The 25,364-nt window shown below is 56.7% G+C and overlaps 1 protein-coding gene across 1 annotated transcript in view; it reads left to right on the top strand.

Moving 5' to 3' along the window:
* The window catches only part of NDST4 (N-deacetylase and N-sulfotransferase 4), a 172,198-nt gene that overhangs the window by 130,977 nt on the left and 15,857 nt on the right, over positions 1 to 25,364 (top strand). The window contains exons 6-8 of the mRNA XM_054716764.1: positions 8,133 to 8,315; positions 19,314 to 19,410; positions 25,089 to 25,212. Of these exons, the coding sequence (XP_054572739.1) occupies positions 8,133 to 8,315; positions 19,314 to 19,410; positions 25,089 to 25,212 (404 nt within the window). The remainder of the gene's footprint in view (positions 1 to 8,132; positions 8,316 to 19,313; positions 19,411 to 25,088; positions 25,213 to 25,364) is intronic.

The raw sequence follows: 25,364 nt of genomic DNA, 5'->3' as shown, positions 1-25,364 counted from the left end.
AGGTCCCAGGTCTGGCACCAGCAGCAGCCTGCCTTCACAGCTTGGCCTTCCTGGGCACTTCCAAGCCCAATGCAAGTAGCAGCCTTCTGCAGATTGCTCTGTAGCTCCTGACAGGTGGCCCCAGGCAAGGCACAGGCAGTGGCTGACTTTGCACCTTCCAGGAGGCCCCAGAGCCAGTGCACCCAGAGGACAGCTTTAGCCCACTCCAGACTACAATCCTACCACATCCACCAGTGACACACTCGAGGGGAAGACTTAGTGAGCACCAGAGCCCCACTGAAGCAAGTCCTGCTCCAATGGGGAGTCTCCTGCACAGCAGCTCTTCCACTGTAGTCGCAGCTGGTCCTCACAGCTAATTGGCCTGGAGGTCAATTCCTCCCAGTGACACCAACAGTAATCAAGGCTCAACTACAACAACACTGTGCACACAGCCCACACAGGGGTGCATCTAGAGTGCCCAGCTCAGGTGACTGGGGAGGCTGAGCCCCTGGACCCTACAGGGCACCTACTACACAAGGCCACTCTGCCAACTCCAGGAGACATAGCAGCTCTACCTAAAACATAGAAACAAACACAGGGAAGCAGGCAAATTGCAGGGACAAAGAAACAGGTCACGGTGCCCGTGCAGCAGGGATGGCCCCGTCATGGTCGCGGTGCCCGTGCAGCAGGGATGGCCCCGTCATGGTCACGGTGCCCGTGCAGCAGGGATGGTCCCGTCATGGTCACGGTGCCCGTGCAGCAGGCCTGGCCCCGTCATGGTCGCGGTGCCCGTGCAGCAGGCCTGGCCCCGTCATGGTCGCGGTGCCCGTGCAGCAGGGATGGTCCCGTCATGGTCACGGTGCCCGTACAGCAGGGATGGCCCCGTCATGGTCGCGGTGCCCGTGCAGCAGAAATGGCCCCGTCATGGTCGCGGTGCCCGTGCAGCAGGGATGGCCCCGTCATGGTCACGGTGCCCGTGCAGCAGAAATGGCCCCGTCATGGTCACGGTGCCCGTGCAGCAGGGCTGGCCCCGTCATGGTCACGGTGCCCGTGCAGCAGGCCTGGCCCCGTCATGGTCGCGGTGCCCGTACAGCAGGGATGGCCCCGTCATGGTCGCGGTGCCCGTGCAGCAGGCCTGGCCCCGTCATGGTCGCGGTGCCCGTGCAGCAGAAATGGCCCCGTCATGGTCGCGGTGCCCGTGCAGCAGGGATGGCCCCGTCATGGTCACGGTGCCCGTGCAGCAGAAATGGCCCCGTCATGGTCACGGTGCCCGTGCAGCAGGGATGGCCCCGTCATGGTCCCGGTGCCCGTGCAGCAGGGATGGCCCCGTCATGGTCACGGTGCCCGTGCAGCAGGCCTGGCCCCGTCATGGTCCCGGTGCCCGTGCAGCAGGGATGGCCCCGTCATGGTCCCGGTGCCCGTGCAGCAGGGATGGCCCCGTCATGGTCACGGTGCCCGTGCAGCAGGCCTGGCCCCGTCATGGTCACGGTGCCCGTGCAGCAGGGATGGCCCCGTCATGGTCACGGTGCCCGTGCAGCAGGGATGGCCCCGTCATGGTCACGGTGCCCGTGCAGCAGGCCTGGCCCCGTCATGGTCACGGTGCCCGTACAGCAGGCCTGGCCCCGTCATGGTCACGGTGCCCGTGCAGCAGGGATGGCCCCGTCATGGTCACGGTGCCCGTGCAGCAGGGATGGCCCCGTCATGGTCGCGGTGCCCGTGCAGCAGGGATGGCCCCGTCATGGTCGCGGTGCCCGTGCAGCAGGGATGGCCCCGTCGTGGTCGCGGTGCCCGTGCAGCACGGATGGCCCCGTCATGGTCGCGGTGCCCGTGCAGCACGGATGGCCCCGTCATGGTCGCGGTGCCCGTGCAGCACGGATGGCCCCGTCATGGTCTCGGTGCCCGTGCAGCAGGGATGGCCCCGTCATGGTCGCGGTGCCCGTGCAGCAGGGATGGCCCCGTCATGGTCACGGTGCCCGTGCAGCAGGGATGGCCCCGTCATGGTCACGGTGCCCGTGCAGCAGGGATGGCCCCGTCGTGGTCGCGGTGCCCGTGCAGCAGGCCTGGCCCCGTCATGGTCACGGTGCCCGTGCAGCAGGGATGGCCCCGTCGTGGTCGCGGTGCCCGTGCAGCAGGGATGGCCCCGTCATGGTCACGGTGCCCGTGCAGCAGGGATGGCCCCGTCATGGTCACGGTGCCCGTGCAGCAGGCCTGGCCCCGTCATGGTCACGGTGCCCGTGCAGCAGGGCTGGCCCCGTCATGGTCACGGTGCCCGTGCAGCAGGCCTGGCCCCGTCATGGTCACGGTGCCCGTGCAGCAGGCCTGGCCCCGTCATGGTCACGGTGCCCGTGCAGCAGGCCTGGCCCCGTCATGGTCGCGGTGCCCGTGCAGCAGGGATGGCCCCGTCATGGTCACGGTGCCCGTGCAGCAGGGATGGCCCCGTCATGGTCGCGGTGCCCGTGCAGCAGGCCTGGCCCCGTCATGGTCACGGTGCCCGTGCAGCAGGCCTGGCCCCGTCATGGTCGCGGTGCCCGTGCAGCAGGGCTGGCCCCGTCATGGTCACGGTGCCCGTGCAGCAGGGATGGCCCCGTCATGGTCACGGTGCCCGTGCAGCAGGCCTGGCCCCGTCATGGTCACGGTGCCCGTGCAGCAGGCCTGGCCCCGTCATGGTCACGGTGCCCGTGCAGCAGGCCTGGCCCCGTCATGGTCGCGGTGCCCGTGCAGCAGGGATGGCCCCGTCATGGTCACGGTGCCCGTGCAGCAGGCCTGGCCCCGTCATGGTCGCGGTGCCCGTGCAGCAGGGATGGCCCCGTCATGGTCGCGGTGCCCGTGCAGCAGGGATGGCCCCGTCATGGTCGCGGTGCCCGTGCAGCAGGCCTGGCCCCGTCATGGTCGCGGTGCCCGTGCAGCAGGGATGGCCCCGTCATGGTCACGGTGCCCGTGCAGCAGGCCTGGCCCCGTCATGGTCGCGGTGCCCGTGCAGCAGGGATGGCCCCGTCATGGTCGCGGTGCCCGTGCAGCAGGCCTGGCCCCGTCATGGTCGCGGTGCCCGTGCAGCAGGGATGGCCCCGTCATGGTCACGGTGCCCGTGCAGCAGGGATGGCCCCGTCATGGTCACGGTGCCCGTGCAGCAGGCCTGGCCCCGTCATGGTCGCGGTGCCCGTGCAGCAGGGATGGCCCCGTCATGGTCACGGTGCCCGTGCAGCAGGCCTGGCCCCGTCATGGTCACGGTGCCCGTGCAGCAGGGATGGCCCCGTCATGGTCACGGTGCCCGTGCAGCAGGCCTGGCCCCGTCATGGTCACGGTGCCCGTGCAGCAGGGATGGCCCCGTCATGGTCACGGTGCCCGTACAGCAGGGATGGCCCCGTCATGGTCACGGTGCCCGTGCAGCAGGCCTGGCCCCGTCATGGTCACGGTGCCCGTACAGCAGAGATGGCCCCGTCATGGTCACGGTGCCCGTACAGCAGGGATGGCCCCGTCATGGTCACGGTGCCCGTGCAGCAGGGATGGCCCCGTCATGATCCCGGTGCCCGTGCAGCAGGGATGGCCCGTCATGGTCACGGTGCCCGTACAGCAGGGATGGCCCCGTCATGGTCGCGGTGCCCGTGCAGCAGGGATGGCCCCGTCATGGTCACGGTGCCCGTGCAGCAGGGATGGCCCCGTCATGGTCACGGTGCCCGTACAGCAGGGATGGCCCCGTCATGGTCACGGTGCCCGTGCAGCAGGGATGGCCCCGTCATGGTCACGGTGCCCGTGCAGCAGGGATGGCCCCGTCATGGTCACGGTGCCCGTGCAGCAGGCCTGGCCCCGTCATGGTCACGGTGCCCGTGCAGCAGGCCTGGCCCCGTCATGGTCCCGGTGCCCGTGCAGCAGGCCTGGCCCCGTCATGGTCACGGTGCCCGAGTCTCTTCTCGGCCAGGGGACATTAGGATGGGACGCACAGGCTGCTGAGACCCACAGGGCGGCCGTGGTGGGCTCCTGGGCCTGCCCTCGGCTTACATGGCCCTCAGAACCCGGCTCCCGCCCGAGGACACTCCGGATGGGTGACTTGGAAGGAGCGGCCGGGAAGCCTTTAAAAGCCTTGTGTTAACACCTGATGAAACGTAACGAGCATCTGCCCGTGGGATACACACAACCTTTACATTCTCTCCAGGTGGTAGTTTCATTCATACTTTTGTCAGATTTTGGAGTCTCGGTGCCTTAAATCTCCACCTTGAAGTCACAGCCCGAGAGGCAGGTGCTGGCGTCCTGGGACTTTCCTCTGTGACTTAGGCGTCTGCCGCAGCCGGTTCCCAGAATAAGTCAGTCGTGAGGAGCTAATTACCCAGCCCTCGCTCACACGGCCTGACTTCTTCATCACAGTCGTGACGTGAGGTGAGTGCAGAGGCGCTGGGATCAGGTGAGTATTCTTTGTGCTGATTATAAAGTTCTCATGAGAACAACGGCAACTACATGGTCATGGACTCCTGACACCACGGTATGTTCTGGAAACTCTGGAACTTAGTCCTGCCGAGCGGGCACTTCCTGAGACAGACAGACAGACATTGGCCCATGCACAGCTCAGAGACAGCATGGCGCTGGCATCGGGCATTTAACTTAAATTTCCATCTGTGCGTGCTGTGGGAAGGCTATGTTCTCCAAGGGCCTCCTCTGTTGACCTTTAGGATAAAGGGGACGGGGTGGGGGCTGAGGGCGATGGCCTGAGTCTGCCTTCGAGATACATTCGCAGTCTCTCCGTGACATTCCTCCCAAACACTGCCTCATTGTCCTGGAAGCTCTCGTGTCAGACTCCAAAGTCATCTCCGCTGTCATCCCAGTTTAGGAGGAAATGTGAAACCTCCTGTAGTCACCGAGATGACACTTATGGGGATTTGCACTTCCTTCTGCAGACAGAGATCTACAAATCTGTTTATTTTTATAAAAAGGAGAAAGGAATACAACGACGGCTGAAACTCTCTGAGCTGTTTGGGGGAGGTGTCAGGCGTGTCACGTGTCGGATTTGGGACTCCAGCTGCCAGGTTTTAAGTCCTGCCCTGTCGTAACCAGACGGGGGACCGGACAGGTTACCTAACTGTGCCTCAGTTTCCCCACCCGAGAGAGCGGCGGGGCCCGTACCTACCTGTGGGATGCTGCGAGGGCTTCATCATTTCACCCTGTGAAGGCTTGGATTCACGCCCCCACGTGCTCAGCGCGGTGCACCTTTCAGTTATTATTTTCGTTACTGCTTTAACCCGCTGCTGCCCGCTTCCCGCTGGGAGGAGTGTGTCCAGCCATTTTAACAGCCTCCCCCCCCCTCAGGCTTTCAGCATCCCGTGGAATGTGGGGGGGGGGGGTTTCCACGGTTAAAAGGGCATTCGGGGCCCGATGCCTTTAACATGCACCTCGCAGGACTTCATGTTTGTAAGACAAAGCGAGTGCCTTTGGGCCTCGGAGTTGCCCCATGGCATGCTGGGTCTGGGGACCACGCTCCCGCGTGCACGTCCGTGACTGACGGCGGGCCGTTCCTACAGGTCACAGACAGCACGTCGCAGTGCTGACCAAAAACCCACGTTTATTTCCAAAAGCCCACATAACCCACAGACACACACCAAGAACACGGGCCCTTACGAAGAGGCAGGTGGGTCCCTACGGAAACCGGCCCCCAACACGCCCTCCTCCTCCACTCTGACCTGCGGTGCTGTTTTCTGGTTAAAGTCACAGGTCATACTTGCTTTAACGTTATTATTGGTAACATTATGTTCCTTTTGCTTTTCTAATGAAGTTGGTAAAGTACTTAATTATAATGTGAGCTGCTCTGAAATATTTGTGGATCTAAATAATAAGCAATAGATGAGTCTTCACAACACGGGGTAAATGCAACGTGGCCTGAGGGGCAGGGCACGCATTGTGGACGGTAGAAGGTGAGCTGCCGTTTGCGAGTTGCCTTAGCCGTGCGCCAGGTCAGAACTGCGCAAGTTCTCTGGATTTGGGTTTTGTGGGGTCTTGTTTTGTTTTGTTGTTTGTCTTTACAAGCATTGTTGGAAGTATTACAGATGTCCCCTTTTTCCCCCATCGCCCCCCTCCAGCCCGCCCCCCCCCCGACCCCAGGCCCTCACCGCCCACTGACTGTGCCCATGGGCCATGCATAGATGCACACAAGGCCTTTGGTTGGTTACCTCCTACCCCCTCCCTCCCCGCCTTCCCTCCCAGATTCCGCACTCTGTTCCCTGCCTCCATGTCTCTGGGTCCACTCCATCGTCCAACAGTTTATTTTGTTACTTAAGAGTCCACATATGAGTGCGATCATGTGATACTTGTCTTTGTCTGACTGGCTTATTTCACTCAGCATGATGCTCTCCAGGTCCCTCCATGCTTTTGTTTTTTGTTTTTGTGGGTTTTTTGTTTTTGTTTTTTGCCTCACAGATGTGGGATCCCCTTTCCACGTCCCGTGTGGTCCAGGGTTCCGGTTCAGGGTTCAAGTTCTGGAGAAGGGCCGCACATAAATGAAAAGACTTGAAGAAATGCAATTTGGCGATATGAGGGGCCAGGCGGTAGTCCACCTCTAGTGGGAGAACTACTCCCTGCTCTGGCCCTGCCATCCCTTTTATTGAGGCTTTGGGGAAAACATCTTAGCCAGGATAAACAGAAATTTACATGGAAAAAACAAAGGTGCAGGCTGCTTCAGCTAACAATGCCTCAACTAAAGGGTGAGTGGTTAGAGCAATTAATGTTGTTGACAGCCTTCCTGGCTTCCTGTCCACATCTCTCTATTAGTGAAACAGTGATTGGTTTCTGGCACACAGAATCCGCCTATGTTAGCATTCTGTGGCCCCGCGGGTTGTCCCCTGGGTAATGTCCAGGTCACACCAGTTCCTGATGCCCTTTCCCAGTACCAATCTGGACTCCACTCTGCCCTAGTCTCTGGCCCACAGAAGCCCAGGACGAAAGACGGTGCCTTTAGAGTTGGTGTGAGGTCAGAAACGTGTGAGAGGATTAATGGGTGTGGAAGGGTTTGGGGCTAAACACAATCAGTTTTGTGCAAACAGTTTCCTTATGGCAATAACAATTCCTCGTTAGCCCAGAAAGAAACGGTCTCCTGGGGCCTCTGCGTGCCTCCCGCAGGAGCGGGCTGGGCAAGCGTCGATCCCAGGGCCCAGGGGCTCTGCTTCCCGCTCGCTCGTCTGGAGGTTCTTAGACCACTGGGTTTGGTTGGGTTTGAGGCCCTGGGTCCACGATGGGGAACACTGATGTGGAAAGTGGTATCACTCATTCAGTGAACAGTGAGGGGTGCTGGGCCCAACTTCAGTCTTAATTTTTTTTAAAATACATTTTTATTGGTTTCAAAGAGGAAGGGAGAGGGAGAGAGAGAGAGAAACATCAATGATGAGAGAATCATGGATCGGCTGCCCCCTGCACGCCCCACACTGGAGATCGAGCCCGCAACCCGGGCATGTGCCCTGACCGGGAATTGAACCATGACCTTCAGGTTCATAGGTCGATGCTCCACCACAGAGCCACGAGGCCGGGACCATCCCAGTTTTCAGAGTGACTGGGAGCGTGATTTTTGAAGTAGAAATCCCCCGTGCGGCTTTCCACTGGCTTGTGTCTGCAGAGCTGCCCCAACGAGGTACCACTGACTCTATTGTCTCCCAACTCCCAGCTCCGGAGGCTGGAGTCCCTGATGGAGGCCCCGCCCACCCAGTACACTTCCTCTTTCTTTTTTTTAAATAAATCTTTATTGTTGAAAGTATTACATATGTCCCTTTTCACCCCCCCTTGCCCTCTCCCCTTCCCCTGCCCCATGAGGCCTCTCCTCCAGGCCAGACAGCTGCATTCTGGCTTTGTCCTCACCAGCCTCCTCTCTGTGCACTGACGGGGGGTGAGAGAGAGACGGAGGGACAGAGAGAGAGCCCACCACACCTATCAGATTAGGGCCCCGCCCTGATGACCTCCTTTAATCTTTGTTCCTCCCTCAGGGCCTCATCTCTCAGTGCAGTCACATTGGGGTCACCATTTCAACATACGAATTGAGGGGAGGTAGGGCTCAGTCCATCGAACCAGCTAAATTGATGGCTCTGCTTCTCATGAAATCCCCAGGGGGGAGGCACTGCCTGGGACTCCTTTGCCACTTGAGCTTTCGCACATGCTCCGTATGCTCATTCTCGTTCCTCTTTCAGATCAGCATCTTCATGACCCACCTGTCCAACTACGGCAACGACCGCCTGGGGTCCTACACCTTCGTGAACCTGGCCAACTTCGTGCAGAGCTGGACCAACCTGCGCCTGCAAACCCTGCCGCCCCTGCAGCTGGCCCGAAAGTACTTCGAACTCTTCCCGGAGCAGAGGGACCCGCTCTGGCAGGTAACACGGGCGTGGGGGCGGGGGTTCGGGAGGTGGCAGGGAGACTGTGAGTGCCGATTGGGGGTAGGAGCTCAGCTGCAGAGAGTACAGCCGGCCGGCGTTTGACACATGCTTCTTTATCCAATGGTTTTATCCTCTTCAGTGAAGCGTTTTGTTTGTTTGATGGGCTGTTTGCGTTTTTCTGTTGTGTTGTTTTTCTGAGGTTTCCGTTGTTGGTCTGGTTGGCTGGGAACTTCTGCATCGAGGATGTGGTTTGATGATTCGTGTCTTCTCAGGGGGAGGGCATCTCTCTCTGAGAATGGGAGGGAATAGACACTCAAGTGCCATAATCTGAGACCCCGAGACTAGACTCTGGCATGGGTGTGTACAATCTGGGGCGGGGTGGGGGTGGGGGCGGGGGTGAAAATAAAAAGTGAAAAGCCTTTTTTCACCACGTGCTTAATACAGTCCATCTTTAACATGTCACTACGTTCTTTTAGATCTAAGAATGCTTTGCTAGGATCCGATCTATTAATAAAAGAATGGATGCCCAGCCAGCTTGGCTCAGTGGTTAAGAATCAGGAGGTCATGGTTCGGTTCCTGGTCAGGGCACAAGCCCAGGTTGCAGGCTCCACCCCCAGTAGGGGGTGTGCAGGAGGCAGTTCATCCATGATTCTCTCATCATTGATGTTTCTCTCTCTTCTCTCTCTCTCTCTCTCTCTCTCTCTCTCTCTCTCTCCCTCTTTGAAATCAATAAAAAAATATTTTAAAATAAAATAAAATAATAAAAAAATCACCAGTGTAAGGATTGCTTTTACAGACAGTGGTATTGTGGAGCAAACGTGAGTGAACGACCACTGGAGTCCAGACCAAATTAAAATTTAGGGAGCCTTTAATAGCCGGCTGGCCACTGCTCTCTCTCCATGCAGGGAGTCCAGAGAGCAGCCCCGACCCTTTGTGGGGGACCACTTTTAAGCACATTAACAACATCCTGTTTTTGCAGAACAAGTAACCCAAGACAAAACAGTTTTTCCTAAGCAACGTCAGGATCATGCCAATGACGACCATGTTATTCACAGGGCCATCCTGTTCTTCAGAAAGCTGACAGTGTTCTGTGAAAGAAGGCTACGTGCTGGGAAGGGGTCATGAGACCCTATCTCAAGGCCTGGCCTGGTGTCAGCTCTGACAACTCCATCTGGGGCATAGTCCACGGCCTCTCTGGAGTGCTCAAAAATTCCCATTCTCCAACAGTGGGAGCCTTGAACCCTCAATGCCTGGAACACAAACCCTCTGCTCTGCGCCTCAGCTAGAAAAGCCGCGCCCCCCCCCCCCCACACACACACACACACACACACTCTTCCCAATGCACCAACCACAGGCGGTGAGCCAGCTGCTGTGCGGGTCCGAGGGCCCGCTGAGCCGAGCAGGAGGCAAGGTGCAGCATCCCTCGGGATAAATCCCTGCGAAACAGACTGCATCCTCTCTGCCGCTCCTCGGGCCTGCTGCTCTCTCCTCCAGGATCCCTGCTACGTGGCGCCGTCTGTGCAGCCGGGTCCACCCAACGCATGTCCACTGAGCAGCCCCATGCGTGAGGCTAGGCAGCTGCTGGAGAGAAGGCAGGGAGCAGAGGACGGGGCTCCTCCCGGAGCCGTGGAGGGTCCCCGTGGTCTGGCTCGCGGGGACGTGTTTCACAGGGCGCATTGAGACGACCGCTACCGTGAGCCCGCCGGTTCTGCAGCTGTTCTCAGCAGGTTAATAGGCGGGAGTCCCACTCCCAGTAAGCGCTGGGCCTGTGTGAGGTGAATAACCCGAGGGGCTGGTGACTAGGTACAGACCTCCCTAATAAAGGGGTACAGACCTCCCTAATAAGGGGGTACAGACCTCCCTAATAAAGGGGTACAGACCTCCCTAATAAGGGGCCAATAGACACACCCCACCGGGATGAATAAAGGCAAAGCAGGTGTCCCACACACTTGTGACGCTGATAAATCATGGGGAGTAAACCACTCCTGTTCTCACACACATTTGCTTGTGAGGTATCTACAACTCATGGCACAATAACCAGAAAAAGCAGCGACTTAAAGAGGGGTGCAGACACTGACATGGCAATGCTCCCACCTCTGCTCTTCCTTCTGTTTAGAAAAAAGTGTTGTAATGGGGAATTCGTACTCGCTGACGCTGTGAGATTTTTTTAGGCTAGCTAATTGTGTGTGTGTGTGTGTGTGTTTATCAGGGAAACTATTTATTTGCTAAGGAATGAATGTCATGTGATTGGGTCACCGTGATGATTCTAAATATTGTGTGTTTGTTCAGTGTGAAACACGGTGCTGGTTTGTGGGGTATCGATGAGCATTAGAAACAGGAAGTAGAACTGTATTTTAGGGACCATGTCGCTGTGGAAGATGCAGAGGGACATTGGCAGGGCCTGAGTTTTTGGTTTGAAAAGCAGCGTAGAGGTCAGTTTCTGGGACATTCTTACCAAATGACAGAATTGGTCAGAAAAGGCTGCGGAGAGCTCACACAGCTCCGTTACTGTTGCTGCCATTCACATCGTTTAGAAATGCTCAGCCATGTCACCGAAACGGCTTGTTGTAAGAGCATCTAAGTAAAGGAGAGTAAGAGACTCCATTTCATTACGGGAGGTGCATCGTCTGTGTGGCATCTTTAGACGGGAGGTCAAGTTGCAAACATCTCGCGTGAACCAAAGCCACACCTTCTCGGATGTATTTCAGAAGAAGGCAAGGGCCAGGAGCGGAGGGCGGGGAGGATCAGGGAATCCCTCGGGCCCACAGCTGTCGGCAGCGCTGTGCGTTGAAGAAAACCTGACAGACTCTGTGGGCCACGAGCAGCGTCTGAGGCTGCGAAAGGCTCCAGAAAGACAAAGTACAAACACTGCCTGCTCCTTCCAGGTGAGTCTCTTCCACCTGCTCATAATGATCGTAGCAACACACCCAGCTGTGAGCATCAGCATCCGGCCCTTTATACAGTGTGCATTCAGTTTCATCCAAAACATAAACACAGCCCAGCTGGTGTGGCTCAGGGGTTGAGCATCCTCCCATGGACCAAGAGGTTTGGGGGTTCGATTCCCAGTCAGGGCACATGCCCAGGTTGCAGGCTCTACCCCCAGTAGGGGGCGTGTAGGAGGCAGCTGCCAGATGTGTCTCTCTCATTGATGTTTTTATCTCTCTCCCTCTCCCTTCCTCTCTATCTAAAGTCAATAAAAACATATTTAAAAAAACATAAACACATAACTAGCACCAATTAAACATTTTATAGCCCATTCTTCAGAGCCTTACAGTCAGGGTAGACTGGTCTATAGTGTCTGTCCCTGTATACAGTCTCAAATTCGGTGTGTGGGGACTTGCTTGTATTGGTAAGCGTTCATTCCTACGTAGCGTGGTTCACTCTTAAAAACTCAGTCAACTGTCATTTTCCATTAGATTTTTAATTCACACTTTGTTTTATTACCACAAATAAAAAGAAAACGTGCACAGCGATAATCTTCACATCTGTTTGTTTTTTTTAACTTTATTCTTATTGTTGACAGCCTTTGCATCTATTTAATCTCCTCTGGTTCCTTATGTACATTTTCATTAGCACCCGGGCATGTGGCCTGACTGCCGTGTATGTGAAACTGCTTTGCCACCTCATTAAAAAGTGCCACGTGAGTGTCTGCCCACGGACGGCAGCAGGCCACCAGTGTGCTGAGCTCCTTCAAGGGAGGCTGTCTCTCTCCAAGCTGTCGCGTGGGGATGTGCGCCCACAGCAGGCAGAAATCTGCCCCCAAGTGTGCCCTCCTCACGTACCCCTGGGGTGGGGGGCCCTAAAAATTATGTTCACGGTTCCTGGTAATTCATGTCCCCTTTGTTTTGATAGAATAATCCTAAGGAAGCATGAAAGAGGGTTTCCTCTTTTTAAAAAATATTTTTTCATTGATTTCAGAGAGGAAGGGAGCGGGAGAGAGAGAGAAACATCAATGACGAGAGGGAATCATTGATCGGCTGCCTCCTGCACACCCCACACTGGGGATCGAGCCCACATGTGCCCTGACCAGAATCAAACCTGGGACCCTTCAGTCTGCAGGCCAGCGCTCTATCCACTGAGCCACACCAGCCAGGGCCAGAAGCACTGGTTTGAGTGGGGAAGACGTGGACTGTGGTGGAGGAGGATGTGACCTGCTGCGCGTGTGCGTCAGGAGCGAGCCCACAGAACACTGGCTTTCCCGGCCCGGCCCCTGCGCTTGCTCACCTGCCTCGGCGAAGCGGAGCGAAGCCACCTGGCACCACCACCACCACCGAGACGCCGTCCTCGCCGCGTTCTCTGTGCAGAAACAGCAGGCGGAGGCCGTGGCAACTGCGTTTCTACGGCTTGACATCTGAGACCACCGAGGACTCATATGTAGTCCTTTCAACAATAGAGAATCATTAAATGAAAAATAGACCCAGAGTCAAAAAATAATAATAAAATTCCCTGAAGAAGAAAGCGCTTCACAAAGCAGTGTGAGGAGCAGGTGTCAGTCTGAAGTGACGGGTGAGCCGCGGGAGCCAGCGCGGGGGCCACCGGGAGAGACGCTGGAGACGGTTTTCTGCGGGAGGCGCGGAGGGAAAGGTCCCCACAGGGACCTCGGAGCACGTGGCAGCACCCGCCCGCCCATCAGTGCTGCTCCCGCCCCGTCCTGGCAGCCACACCCATCCAACGGCCCTTGCTCTCAAGCCCTGTCCTGCGTTTCATTGGGTCCATTGCAGCAACGAGGGTCTCCTGGTCAGCAAGCTGACTCCAGTGGAGACAGAGTATTAGCAATATCACGGTACTATTATGTAAATCATGTAAAATACGACAAACTCATGCTGAGTAAGGAGATTCCAGTACAGAAATGGAGGAAGAGGCTATGGCCGGAAGTGCCAGAGCCAGGAGCCAGGGACCGTCCTCACGGGGGACAGTGGAGTTGACACCTGAACGATGACAGCGCTACATCCATTAGCTGGGTGAGTGGCAGGAGCCAGACAGCAAATGCATCCATAAATAAACGGTTCCAGCAGTATATAGGGTCTTGGGTTACCACAGGGCATCCTCTACCCTCGAGTCCTCTGAAGAAGCCCCAGCTCTCTCCCTGTCCAGGAACCCCAATCCCAGACGTCTAGTCCTCCAGGGATGCCCATCCCAGACGTCTAGTCCTCCAGAAATGCCCATCATAGACATCTAGTCCTCCAGGAATGCCCATCCCAGACGTCTCGTCCTCCAGGGATGCCCATCCCAGACGTCTAGTCCTCCAGGAATGCCCATCCCAGACATCTCGTCCTCCAGGGATGCCCATCCCAGACATCTCGTCCTCCAGAAATGCCCATCGCAGACGTCTAGTCCTCCAGGAATGCCCATCCCAGACGTCTAGTCCTCCAGGGATGCCCATCCCAGACATCTCGTCCTCCAGGGATGCCCATCCCAGATGTCTAGTCCTCCAGGGATGCCCATCCCAGATGTCTAGTCCTCCAGGGATGCCCATCCCAGACGTCTCATCCTCCAGGAACTCACATCCCAGACATCTAGTCCTCCAGAAATGCCCACCCCAGACGTCTAGTCCTCCAGGAATGCCCATCCCAGACATGTCGTCCTCCAGGAACTCACATCCCAGACTTCTCGTCCTCCAGGAATGCCCATCCCAGATGTCTAGTCCTCCAGAAATGCCCATCCCAGACGTCTAGTCCTCCAGGGATGCCCATCGTAGACATCTAGTCCTTCAGGAATGCCCATCCCAGACATCTCGTCCTCCAGGGATGCCCATCCCAGACATCTAGTCCTCCAGGGATGCCCATCCCAGACATCTAGTCCTCCAGGGATGCCCATCCCAGACATCTAGTCCTCCAGGGATGCCCATCCCAGACATCTAGTCCTCCAGGAATGCCCATCCCAGACGTCTAGTCCTCCAGGGATGCCCATCCCCGACATCTAGTCCTCCAGGAATGCCCATCCCAGACGTCTAGTCCTCCAGGGATGCCCATCCCAGACGTCTAGTCCTCCACGGATGCCCATCCCAGACGTCTAGTCCTCCAGGAATGCCCATCCCAGACGTCTAGTCCTCCAGGAATGCCCATCCCAGACATCTAGTCCTCCAGGGATGCCCATCCCAGACGTCTAGTCCTCCAGGGATGCCCATCCCAGACGTCTAGTCCTCCAGGAATGCCCATCCCAGAGGTCTAGTCCTCCAGGGATGCCCATCCCAGACATCTAGTTCTCCAGGGATGCCCATCCCAGACGTCTAGTCCTCCAGGGATGCCCATCCCAGACATCTAGTCCTCCAGGGATGCCCATCCCTGACGTCTAGTCCTCCAGGGATGCCCATCCCAGACATCTCGTCCTCCAGGGATGCCCATCCCAGACGTCTAGTCCTCCAGGGATGCCCATCCCTGACGTCTAGTCCTCCAGGGATGCACATCCCAGACGTCTCATCCTCCAGGGATGCCCATCCCAGACGTCTCATCCTCCAGGAACGCCCATCCCAGACGTCTAGTCCTCCAGGGATGCCCATCCCAGACATCTAGTCCTCCAGGGATGCCCATCCCTGACGTCTAGTCCTCCAGGGATGCCCATCCCAGACGTCTAGTCCTCCAGGGATGCCCATCCCAGACGTCTAGTCCTCCAGGGATGCCCATCCCTGACGTCTAGTCCTCCAGGGATGCCCATCCCAGACGTCTCGTACTCCAGGGATGCCCATCCCAGACGTCTCATCCTCCAGGAACTCACATCCCAGACGTCTAGTCCTCCAGGGATGCCCATCCCAGACGTCTAGTCCTCCAGGGATGCCCATCCCAGACGTCTAGTCCTCCAGGGATGCCCATCCCAGACGTCTCGTCCTCCAGGGATGCCCATCCCAGACGTCTAGTCCTCCAGGGATGCCCATCCCAGATGTCTAGTCATCAGATGGTGACAGAAAATTTCTCGTGGTGGGGCAGCCACCCATGATACATGCTTTCTGACAGGGGACCAGGACGTCTGCCCTCAGGACAGACATTGGCCACAACCCATTCTAAGCGAAGGTGAGGTCTCTGCTACGCCAATGGCTTAACTCGTCTGGATGGAGAAAGGGCTGGGGTTTGTGGGGTCTCACGATGAGCACTTGCTCTCACAGAGCTCAATGTCCTCATTTTAAACACTGACTCATTGGATGCCCTCAGTAACCATGTGAGGTAGATACTACCCATCCTAACTTTGTGGATAAGGAAACTGACTCCCAGAGAACTTAGGAAAATTGCTTAACACCCAGGCAGTCTCCCCCTGAATTCAGACTCTAACAACTGAATAAATAAGGAAGGTTTAGGGTAGGTATTAGCTTATGCTAAAAGAATTGGCAACATTTTGTTCAAATTGGAAAAACGTAGGGCATTGCACAGAAAAACAGGTTATTTCCAGACTGCAGAATAGGTGTGCGTGTGTCTGCAACAGCGGGCACAGCGTGATGGTGGCCACAGTGTGACCGCAGGCACAGCTAACAGGGCAGAACGAGCTCTTCGCTGACCGGCCATGACCCCGGAGCCGCCCGGACATGCCCAGCAGCCACGCCCTGCGCAGGCCACCTGCTCCAGCTGGAGTTTCATTTCCCTCCCCTGGTGGCAGGATGTCCTGGCGAGCAGTGTGGCGATTCTCAGCGTGACCCCAGCCCTCGCCTTCTCCAGAGAAGTGCTGTGAAGCAGGGTGAGTGAGAGCACAGGCCAGGCCGCCATGACGAGGACGCTCTGGAAATACAGAGGCTGGATAAACAATGTCTGCCTCCTCAAACTGTGTACAGAGGGGCAGGAGGTCGGCTCTGCTCCACGTGGTCACCCAGGGCCCAGGTGGCCGGTGCTCAGCGCACAGGTGACCTCTCTTCCGGGGCCAGGAGCACGCAGGTGGCCTGAGGGCACCCGCTGCAGCACCCGGACGCATGCTGTGTCTGCCCTGGGGAGTGACCGGAACTCTGCTAGACACCCTCTTGCACCAGAGAGGCCGGGTGCGCCATGAGGTGTGCCCGGGAGGGCGCCCTGCCCCCTGCCCTGCCTCCTGTGGGCAGGTCCTTGTTCTGGGGCCACTCAGAACCAGCAGCGTCCCCTGGAGCAAGGAGATGCCGCTCCAAACCCAGAGGCCGTGGAGCCCGATGTGCTTTCTCAGCTGCAAAACACAGCAGCCTCCCCTCGCTGTGAGAGGATGTCCTGGCCCTTGCCAGACACTGGACTTCAGAGATCCTGACGTCCGGGCCCTGGATCCTGCCAGAGAGCCTCTCCTCTGCGCCCCGAGGCCCAGGGCCTGGAACCTGCCGGGGGTCTCCCCTCTGCGCCCCGAGGCCCAGGCCCTGGAACCTGCCGGGGGTCTCCCCTCTGCGCCCCGAGGCCCAGGCCCTGGAACCTGCCGGGGGTCTCCCCTCTGAGCTTGCGTCCACCGCGGCAGCGAGAGTGACCACCTGGACCTGCCGGGTCCGACTAGCACCAGGTCACCAGCTCAGCAGGCCGGCAAGACCCCAGGGATGGGAAGGCGACCCAGGGCCTCCGGGCTCTGTAATGACACCCCCAGAATTAGCTTTGAAACTTATTTCCGAGAAAACTATTATTTTGAGGAAAAGATATATTGAACATTTTTCCCTTCAGTGCTTTTCACCTTCTTTAAAAACAAAACAAAGCTTTAAAACTAGAAGGGGAGGGACTAAGCAAATTACATAATGAGAATTAGAATGAAATTGAGGGTTTAATAGGGCATTCTTTCATTAAACTCTGGAAGTTCAACTGCGGTTAGCATTTCTTGACACATCTCCTACCTTTTATTAAAATACTAGAGGCCCGATGCATGGAATTCGTGCAAGAGTAGGCCTTCCTTCCCCCAGCTGCCGGCACCGGCTTCCATCTGGCACCTAGGACCTGGGCTTCCCTCGCAGCCCTGGCTTCGTCCGGAAGCATGTCCGTTCTAATTAGTATATTATGCTTTTATTATTATAGATGTTTTTATTGATTTCAGAGAGGAAGGAAGAGAGAGAGAGAAACATTAGTGATGAGAGAGAATCATTGATTAACTGCCTCCTGCACGCCCCACACTGGGGATGAAGCCTGCAACCCGGGCATGTGCCCTGACCGGGAATCAAACTGTGACCTCCTGGTTCATAGGTGGATGCTCAACCACTGAGCCATGCCAGCTGGGCTGTCCTAACTTTAATTAATGAAATTATACTCAGAGCTAGAATGGAGTGGATTGAGAAGTCTGGCTTTGCAGAAGCTGTGTTGGACAACATGGTCAAAAGAATCATAATTACAGACAACTTATCTGACAAGTTTTACCTTGAAAAAATATCTGTCAAATAAAGGACACTCTAAATGAAAATTACTGTGAAAATATTTGGTCTCTAATATTTAAACATTTCAGTATGGAAAAAAAATTGAGCCAAAAAGATTTCCCTTTAACAGAATTTACTCTGAGCTTACCTCAACCTGATAGAGAAAACACTTCCCCAGTCAAAAGCGTAGTGGCCAAGCCCTGGCCAGGTGGCTCCGTTGGCTGGAGAGTAGTCCTGTACATCATTGGTGGCTTGTTCAAATCCCGGTCAGGGTCTATGCCTAGGCTGTGGGTTCGATTCCCGTCAAGGTGTGTACAGGAGGCAGCTGATTGATGTTTCTCTCTCTCGTCCTTCCTCTCGCTATAAAATCAATAAAAACATATACTCAAGCACAGCCAGCGTGGCTCAGTGGTTGAGTGTTGACCTATGAATCAGGAGGTCAGGGTTCGATTCCTGGTCAAGGGCACATGCTCGGGTTGTGGGCTTGATCCCCAGTATGGAGCATGCAGGAGGCAGCCGATCAATGATTCTCTCTCATCATTGGTGTTTCTTTCTCCCTCTTCCTCTCGCTAATCAATAAAAATATATTTTTTTTAAAAAAGAAAAGAATAAAAAAGAAAAACAAAAAACAACATGTCCTCGGATAAGATAAAAACAGAAAACAACAAAGACGCAGTGGCCAGGAGAGAAGGCCGGGCTGGCAGTGAGCGTGACGGTCCCGAACCCGGAAGGAGCTTGGGGAGGAGGGCCGTGTGGCCAAGGACCGAGAGGGGGCGTCCGTGTGGACGTCCGTGCCTGGTCCCCTGCGTCACTTCAAATACTCGGATAAAAAACATCGTTGCTTTCATGCTCAGATGGGTGTTCAGAAAGAATGTCATGAGCGTGATGTTTGACTGTCATCACTTTTGAATTGGTGACATAATAAAGCCAATTGCCAGCCAATGAATATTTCAGAAGTGCATGCTTCTCATTGAAGGGCCCTTGAATTCTCAGAAGCATCCTGGTTTGGGTGAGAATCCTGGATCCTGGCAGCAGAAAGGGGCGGGCAGGACAGGAGGGGAAGGTCGGGATCGGACGAAGCTGGGCGATGGGTTGGGTCTGGGTTCCCTGCCTCTGCCATCCAGCAGTGACCCGGGGGAGGAGGGACAAGAGGCGACCACAGGTCTGACCCTACCTGGCCACACTGGGGTTTGTCAGGGTCAGCGTCCGGCACACAGAGTGAGGAGAGGAAAGGAGGCCACGGCCACGGCTGGAGTTCAAGGCCGGCCTCCCAGCCTCCAGGGGGGCAGGAGAGAGCAGGGCCGAGTGCCATGGTCCAGATGCCACCTGGGAATTGGACTCAGGGACTGAAGTTTAGCGATAGATTTTAAAACCGTTGCACAGACGTCAAATTTTTGACAACTTCGAGTTTATGTTCTGCTGTCTGGTGTTTAATTTCTGCTTTGTGTGGCTTTGCCTAAGTCATTCCTGGATTCAGTTATTTTATAAACCAAGTTCAGACAGTGACACCAGGTACACAGACAGAAAACAGAAACTGAGGGCGGAGCCCCGGCAGCTGGGACCACGCCCATCAGAAGAGGGTGACCCTGGACATCACAGGGCCAGGACGGAACAGGGTCTGATCCGGGGTCGGGGTCAGGCATACGTCCGATCCCAGCCTCGCTGCCGTCCTTGCGCTGCGGCAGGCCGGGCGTCATGGCCCCGGAGCTCATGGTCCTTCCTCTCTGCAGAACCCCTGTGATGACAAACGGCACAAGGACATCTGGTCCAGAGAGAAGACCTGCGAGCACTTACCCCGGTTCCTTGTCATCGGGCCGCAGAAGACAGGTGAGAGCCGCTGCTGAGCGGGCGCTCGTCTGTGCCCTGGGACGCGGTGTCTGTGGCGTTGCTGGGCTGGTGTGCGTGTGACTCGGAGACACCCAGGCACGGGCCCCACTGCTGGGACCGGGCTTCACGCCGTGGTCCGGATGCTGCTTGGAACTGGACTCAGCGACTGCATTTTAGCCACAGCTTTTAAAATTGTTGCACAGACGTCACATTTTTTAAAATATATTTTTATTGATTTCAGAGAGGAAGGGAGAGGGAGAGATAGAAACATCAATGTGGGAGAGAATCATTGATCGGCTGCCTCCTGCACGCCCCACACTGGGGATCAAGCCTGTAACCCGGGCATGTGCCCTTGACCAGGAATCAAACCGGGACCCTTTAGTCAGCAGGCCGACGCTCTATCCACTGAGCCAAACTGGCCAGGGCAAGACCAAATTTTGGACAACGCTGAGATTATGTCCTGCTATCTGGTGTTTAAGTCCTGCTTTCTGTGCTTTGCCTGAGTAACCCTGCATCAGCTATTTTACAAAGAGCTCCAGGCAAACAATGTGCACCGATGTCTGCCTTGAATGGCTTTTTTAGAGCCACTTTCTTTATTGCCTTAAAATATTCCACGTGTGTGTGGAGGGGGTTGGGGGTTACCATCATCAGGTGTAATACGGCCTGGGATGCCTTCCTCAGGCACCTGGGGCTCCCCCCAGGCGCTCTCCCTCCGTGCTCTCTGCGCCGAAGGACAAGGAGTCAGAGAGAGTAATTCAGCGGCCAGAGGACACTTTCAATTAGAATATTTTACACTTTCGCCCGGATGTGGCAGTTTTATGCGCGGTGCTCATGTCCTGATTATTGAAGTTTCTATTGAGTCGCTGTATCGGGAAGCCACTGCTTTGGCGAGAGCGTTTTCACCAGTGAGTGCACCACGCTCGGCACAGACAGGGACGCGCAGGCCCACGCAGAGGCGCTGAGACCCGCGCGAGCAGACCGCACTGAGGCCGCGGCAAAGTCTCCAGCCTGTTGGGCGTTGGTGTTGAAGGCTCTTCCTCCAGGAACATAAGTGGTCTCACAGCAGTAAGTGGCACGGCAGCTCAGGGTCTCAGCCCTGGCACCTTTGTTGCCGTTGCTTAGAATGTGCACGACGGCCCTGGCCGGGGGCTTGGGGCTACAGCGCCGTCAGGTTCCACCCGGTCAGGGCACATACAGAAAGCAAGCAATGAGTGCGTCAATGAGTAGAACAACAAACTCATGTCTCTCTCTCTCTCTCTCTGTCTGTCTCTCAAATCAGTAAATTTGTTTAAATGCGCATTAATTTTCTACCAACTCCCATGCAGTGGTGCTAACTCTGGAACGGCTAGAAAGGAATGAACAGTCCTATTGTAAAATCATGTCACAGGTTTGGTTTAAAGACCCGTCTCCTGCCATTCGTCACTGGACGGTATGACCAGCTCCCTCCCTGTTGGTTATACTCGCTAAGACGGCACCTAAACTTTTAGACGTTAACATGTGACCTGCCAGGATGGGGATGATAAGGCTGCAGGGGGAACTGGCTTTCCCAGGACAAGTAAAGAGGAAGCCTGGAATTTTCCAGGGGCTGGGAAAGGCATTCTCCGGTGGTATGGCCCTGCTGACTCCTGACGCCCTCATGCCAGCCTCCTGGGTTCTCTGTCCTCCTTACTGCTCAGTGGGCAGGGCCCCCTGCAGCGCGGGCACAGGTGCCACAAAGGACCTGGCCTCCACACAGAGCCATTAACAACTGCATGTGGCTCGTGCACCCCTTGCAGTAACCATGACATACAAAGTGGCCCTCCAGCCAGCCAGTGTGGCTCAGTGGTTGAGCATTGACCTATGAACCAGAGGTCGCGGCTCAATTCCCAGTCAGGGCACATGCCCAGGTTGGGGGCTTGTTCCCTGGGTGGGGTGTACAGGAAGCAGCCAATCAATGATTCTCTCTCATCATTTATGTTTCTATCTCCCGCTTCCTTCCTCTCCAAAATCAATCCTATATAATAAAGAGGTAATATGCAAATTGACCATTACACCCTCACACAAGATGGCTGCCCCCATTTGGTCACAAGATGGCTGCCCCCATGTGGTCACGAAATGGCTGGCAGGGGAGGGCAGTTGGGGGGGACCAGGCCTGCAGGGGCAGGCAGGTAGGGGCAACCAGGCTGACAAGGAAGGGCAGTTAGGGGTGACCGGGCCAGCAGGAGTGGGCAGTTGGGGGCAACCATGCCTGCAGGGGAGGACAGTCAAGGGCAAACAGGCCAGCAGGGGAGGGCAGTTAGAGGCAACCAGGCTGGCAAGGGAGGGAAGTTAGGGATGACCAGGCTGGCAGGGGAGGGCAGTTAGGGGTGACCAGGCAAGCAGGGGAGGGCAGTTAGAGGCAATCAGTCCTGCAGGGAAGCAGTTAGGCATCGATCAGGCTGGCAGGGGAGTGGTTAGGGGCAATCAGGCAGGCGAGCAGTTGGGAGCAGCAGTCCTGGATTGTGAGAGGGATCAGGCCTAAACCAGCAGTTGGACATCCCCCGAGGGGTCCCAGATTGGAGAGGGTGCAGGCTGGGCTGAGGGACACCCCCCATCCAGTGCACAACTTCTGGGCACCGAGCCTTTAGTAAAAATATATTTAAAAAAAACAAAGTGGCCCTCTGACCGTGGCTTGCTGAGCGTGAGGTGACCCTGCCCAGAGGTGACCCCACTTCTCTGGGACTGAGGCTGTGGGGGGACCCAGCAGCAGGGGTGTCCTGGGCTGGCTGGGTGGTGGGTCCTGGTACCGGGTGGGGGGGTTGCTGTGCATGGAGGCCCCTCACAACTCGGGTCTGACTGAGATGTGACCATTGGAGAGGACTTCCTAAGGGCCACACTCAGGCAGTGGTTCTAAACACTCCGCTCCCAGGCTGGACGCCTACAGAGGACCGTCCCATCACCACGGTCAGGGCCTACTTCCCGGGCAGCCTGGCCACCGACAAGATGCAAGGGCAGACTGTAGGAAGGATAACACTTCTTAGTGTCCTCCGGGGCCCAAGGATTCCCGTTTCCTCCACAAAGTGCTGGCACCGGGCCCTGGATGGAGTGAATGTGGGGAGGGATGGAGCCTGGCGGGTGGAACCCGGGCCACTTGCTGGGGCTGGTCCGGGCTTGACGGGACGTCGGAAAGTCCAGTGCATTCGCACCCCTGCGTGGTCCCAGCCCTGGGTCCCCCTGCTCCCGGGGCCATGGGGGCTCAGAACACACAGGCTCTGACTTCCTGGGGAGCAGGGGGGACGGGTCCCATCCTGTGAACATCACGGCGATGGAACTGAGGAGGGTTACAAACGTATTCCTCTTGCAATATTCAACAATAACTTAAAAAAGTACCCTTGTCTTTCCCTGTTGTTCATACTCACAAAGACAGAGCCTAAACTTTCAGATGTGAACATGTGACCTGCTCCCAGCCTCTAAAGGATGTTAGACTTGCACTCTCCTCAGCTCTCTGTGTGCCTCAAACAGCAAGCAGCCTCTCATTCACACGTGCACACCCATGCACATGTGCACATATGGACACATGGATGCACAACATATGCATGTGTGTGCATATATGCCTAGGCACATGTGGACACAAACATGTGTGTGCACGGACATGCATACACACAACATGTGCACTTGTGTGCGTATATGCACATGCACACATGGACAGAATGACATGCACTCATGTGTGTGCACGTGTATGTGTGTGCATGCTGACATACAACACATGCATGTATGTGCACGTATGCACACCTACATGTGTGGATACACTTATGTGTGCACACACAAACCTGTATGTACAGCCAAGTACATGCATGCACACATGTGTGCACACATGTGCATACACACATGTGCCTCATTCTCATCATCAGGTAAGCATTGTCCTGTGGCTTCCATCCTGAAACACACCCAGAAGGAACCCATCTGGACCCCTGTCCCTCCCAGTGGCCTCGCCACCTCCTGGAACGCATCCTCCTCACTGTTCTCCTTGCCGGCCGCCGGTGGTTTTCAGTGACAAGACCGATCCGTCTCCACGCGCTGCCCCCAGCCCACGCTGCCTTTCTCAGCATGTCCCGCTCCTTCTCCCCCGGTCCTCGGGCCTCGGATCCAGTCCTTAGCTTGTTCTGACTCCTTCCATCTCTTTATTGAGTTTATATGACTTGGTTTCACATTTGTTCATTTTTAAAATCCATTTGAATTCGTAATCAGACCTCCTCCGGGCGTTTACTGACCTGCGCCTCCCGTGTCACCAGGAGCCCCGTCTGGCCGTCTCACCTGTCCTCCATCCGCGGAGGCCGGGCCCCTAGCCTGGCAGGTGCCCTGCTTTAGCCACTCCCGCCTCCTCTCCATCTGGTGGCACCAGAGCTGGGAGGCCCGAAGGGGCAATGGCATCACACGGAGGCCCAGCGGCCTCGGCTCCTGTGAGAGCTGCCTCGAACCCAACGCCAGTCCTCTGTGCCACCTGCTCCAGACCCCGCGGCCGTCGTCACGGCCCTGCAGCCCGCGTGGAGCCCGGCTCCCGCTCTCCTGGGCCAGGAGCCCACCACGTCTAGGGTCCAGCGTGTCCCCCAGGGACAGCCTTTCCCCAGAGGCAGCTCTGGTGTGTGGGAGCCACGCGGACCGTCACTTCGCGGTCCTCTGCTGTGGCCTCAGTCCCGCCCAGCTCAGGAGCAGCGAAGGTCCCGGCCAGCCTCTGAGCCTCCCTCTGCGTGTTCCTCAGGGTCTGTCAGCCGGTGTGCTCAGCTCTCATCAGACTAGATTGCCCTCCCGCCAGGGCCGGACGCTCAAGTGGCCATCTTTCCAGAAGTCTGCCCCCTGCTTTAGCCTTTCAGAGAACACCTGTTTCTAAGGTCCAACCTTAGAGCATGCCTCCTCCTGGGAGCCCGCCCTGACTGCCCACTTCCTCGTGGGCAGGAAAGCTCTCTGCTCTGCTCTCATTGTGGGGCCCGTCTCCCTGCGTGGTAAGGCCTGTCACGTGACCCACGGCCCCGTACACACCTTCAGCTCGGGCCCAGCACAGGTGCTCTGGCCTTCACTGCAGGGATGTGCACAGACTAGCACAGTCAGCATCTGCTGAACAGTTTGATTTTATTAAACCGACCTGGATACGATATTGATCGGGGACCCAGCAGGGTCCGGTGCCGGACGCCCCTGATGCTGTGGCCACGCGCCCGGCCCAGGAGGGAACTGAACCCCGATTTCTGAGGTTCTCCCGGCTGTTTCGCCAGCCTGCTTGCCTTGGCCCGTACTCAGCACGGACATTTGATCACGTGTTGAGGTCCACAGAGCCGTGGACACACATGAAAACAAACTTGGGTTGCTGTCGCCTGAAACGCGCCTCACTGATTTTAGGGAAATTGCTTTGACTCTTTAAAGAATTGAATGTCACGCCCTGGATGGTGTGGCTTAGTGGCTACAGCCTCAGCCTGCGGACTGAAGGGTCCCAGTCAAGAGCACACACCCGGGTTGCGGGCTCCATCCCCAGTGGGGGGCGTGCAGGAGGCAGCTGATCAATGATTCTCTCTCTTCATTGATGTTTCTATCTCTCTCTCCCTCTCCCTTCCTCTCTGAAATCCATAACAATATATTAAAAAATAAGAAGTTTTTAAAGAATTGAATGCGCGTTTGAGCGGAGATCCGCTGCAGTAACGCTCCTCTGCTCTCGCCGCCCCTCCCGCCAGGCACCACGGCCCTGTACCTGTTCCTCCTGATGCACCCCTCCATCGTCGGCAGCCTGCCCAGCCCCCGCACCTTCGAGGAGGTGCAGTTCTTCAACGGGAACAACTACCACAAGGGGATTGACTGGTGAGGACAATCCTCACACGCATGCATCGCGCCTGCACACGCGCGGCGAGCTACTGTGGTACCCGCAGCACCCGCGGAACCGCGGACTCCGTGTCACCCACCACCGTGCCTTAGGAATGAACCCGCTTAACCGGCGTGGCCCGTAATGTGTG

Source organism: Eptesicus fuscus, chromosome 6 (assembly GCF_027574615.1).
Source record: "Eptesicus fuscus isolate TK198812 chromosome 6, DD_ASM_mEF_20220401, whole genome shotgun sequence".
NCBI lineage: Eukaryota > Metazoa > Chordata > Mammalia > Chiroptera > Vespertilionidae > Eptesicus > Eptesicus fuscus.
The sequence above is the reverse complement of the archived record's forward strand: the minus strand, read 5'-3'. Positions and strand labels throughout refer to the sequence as shown.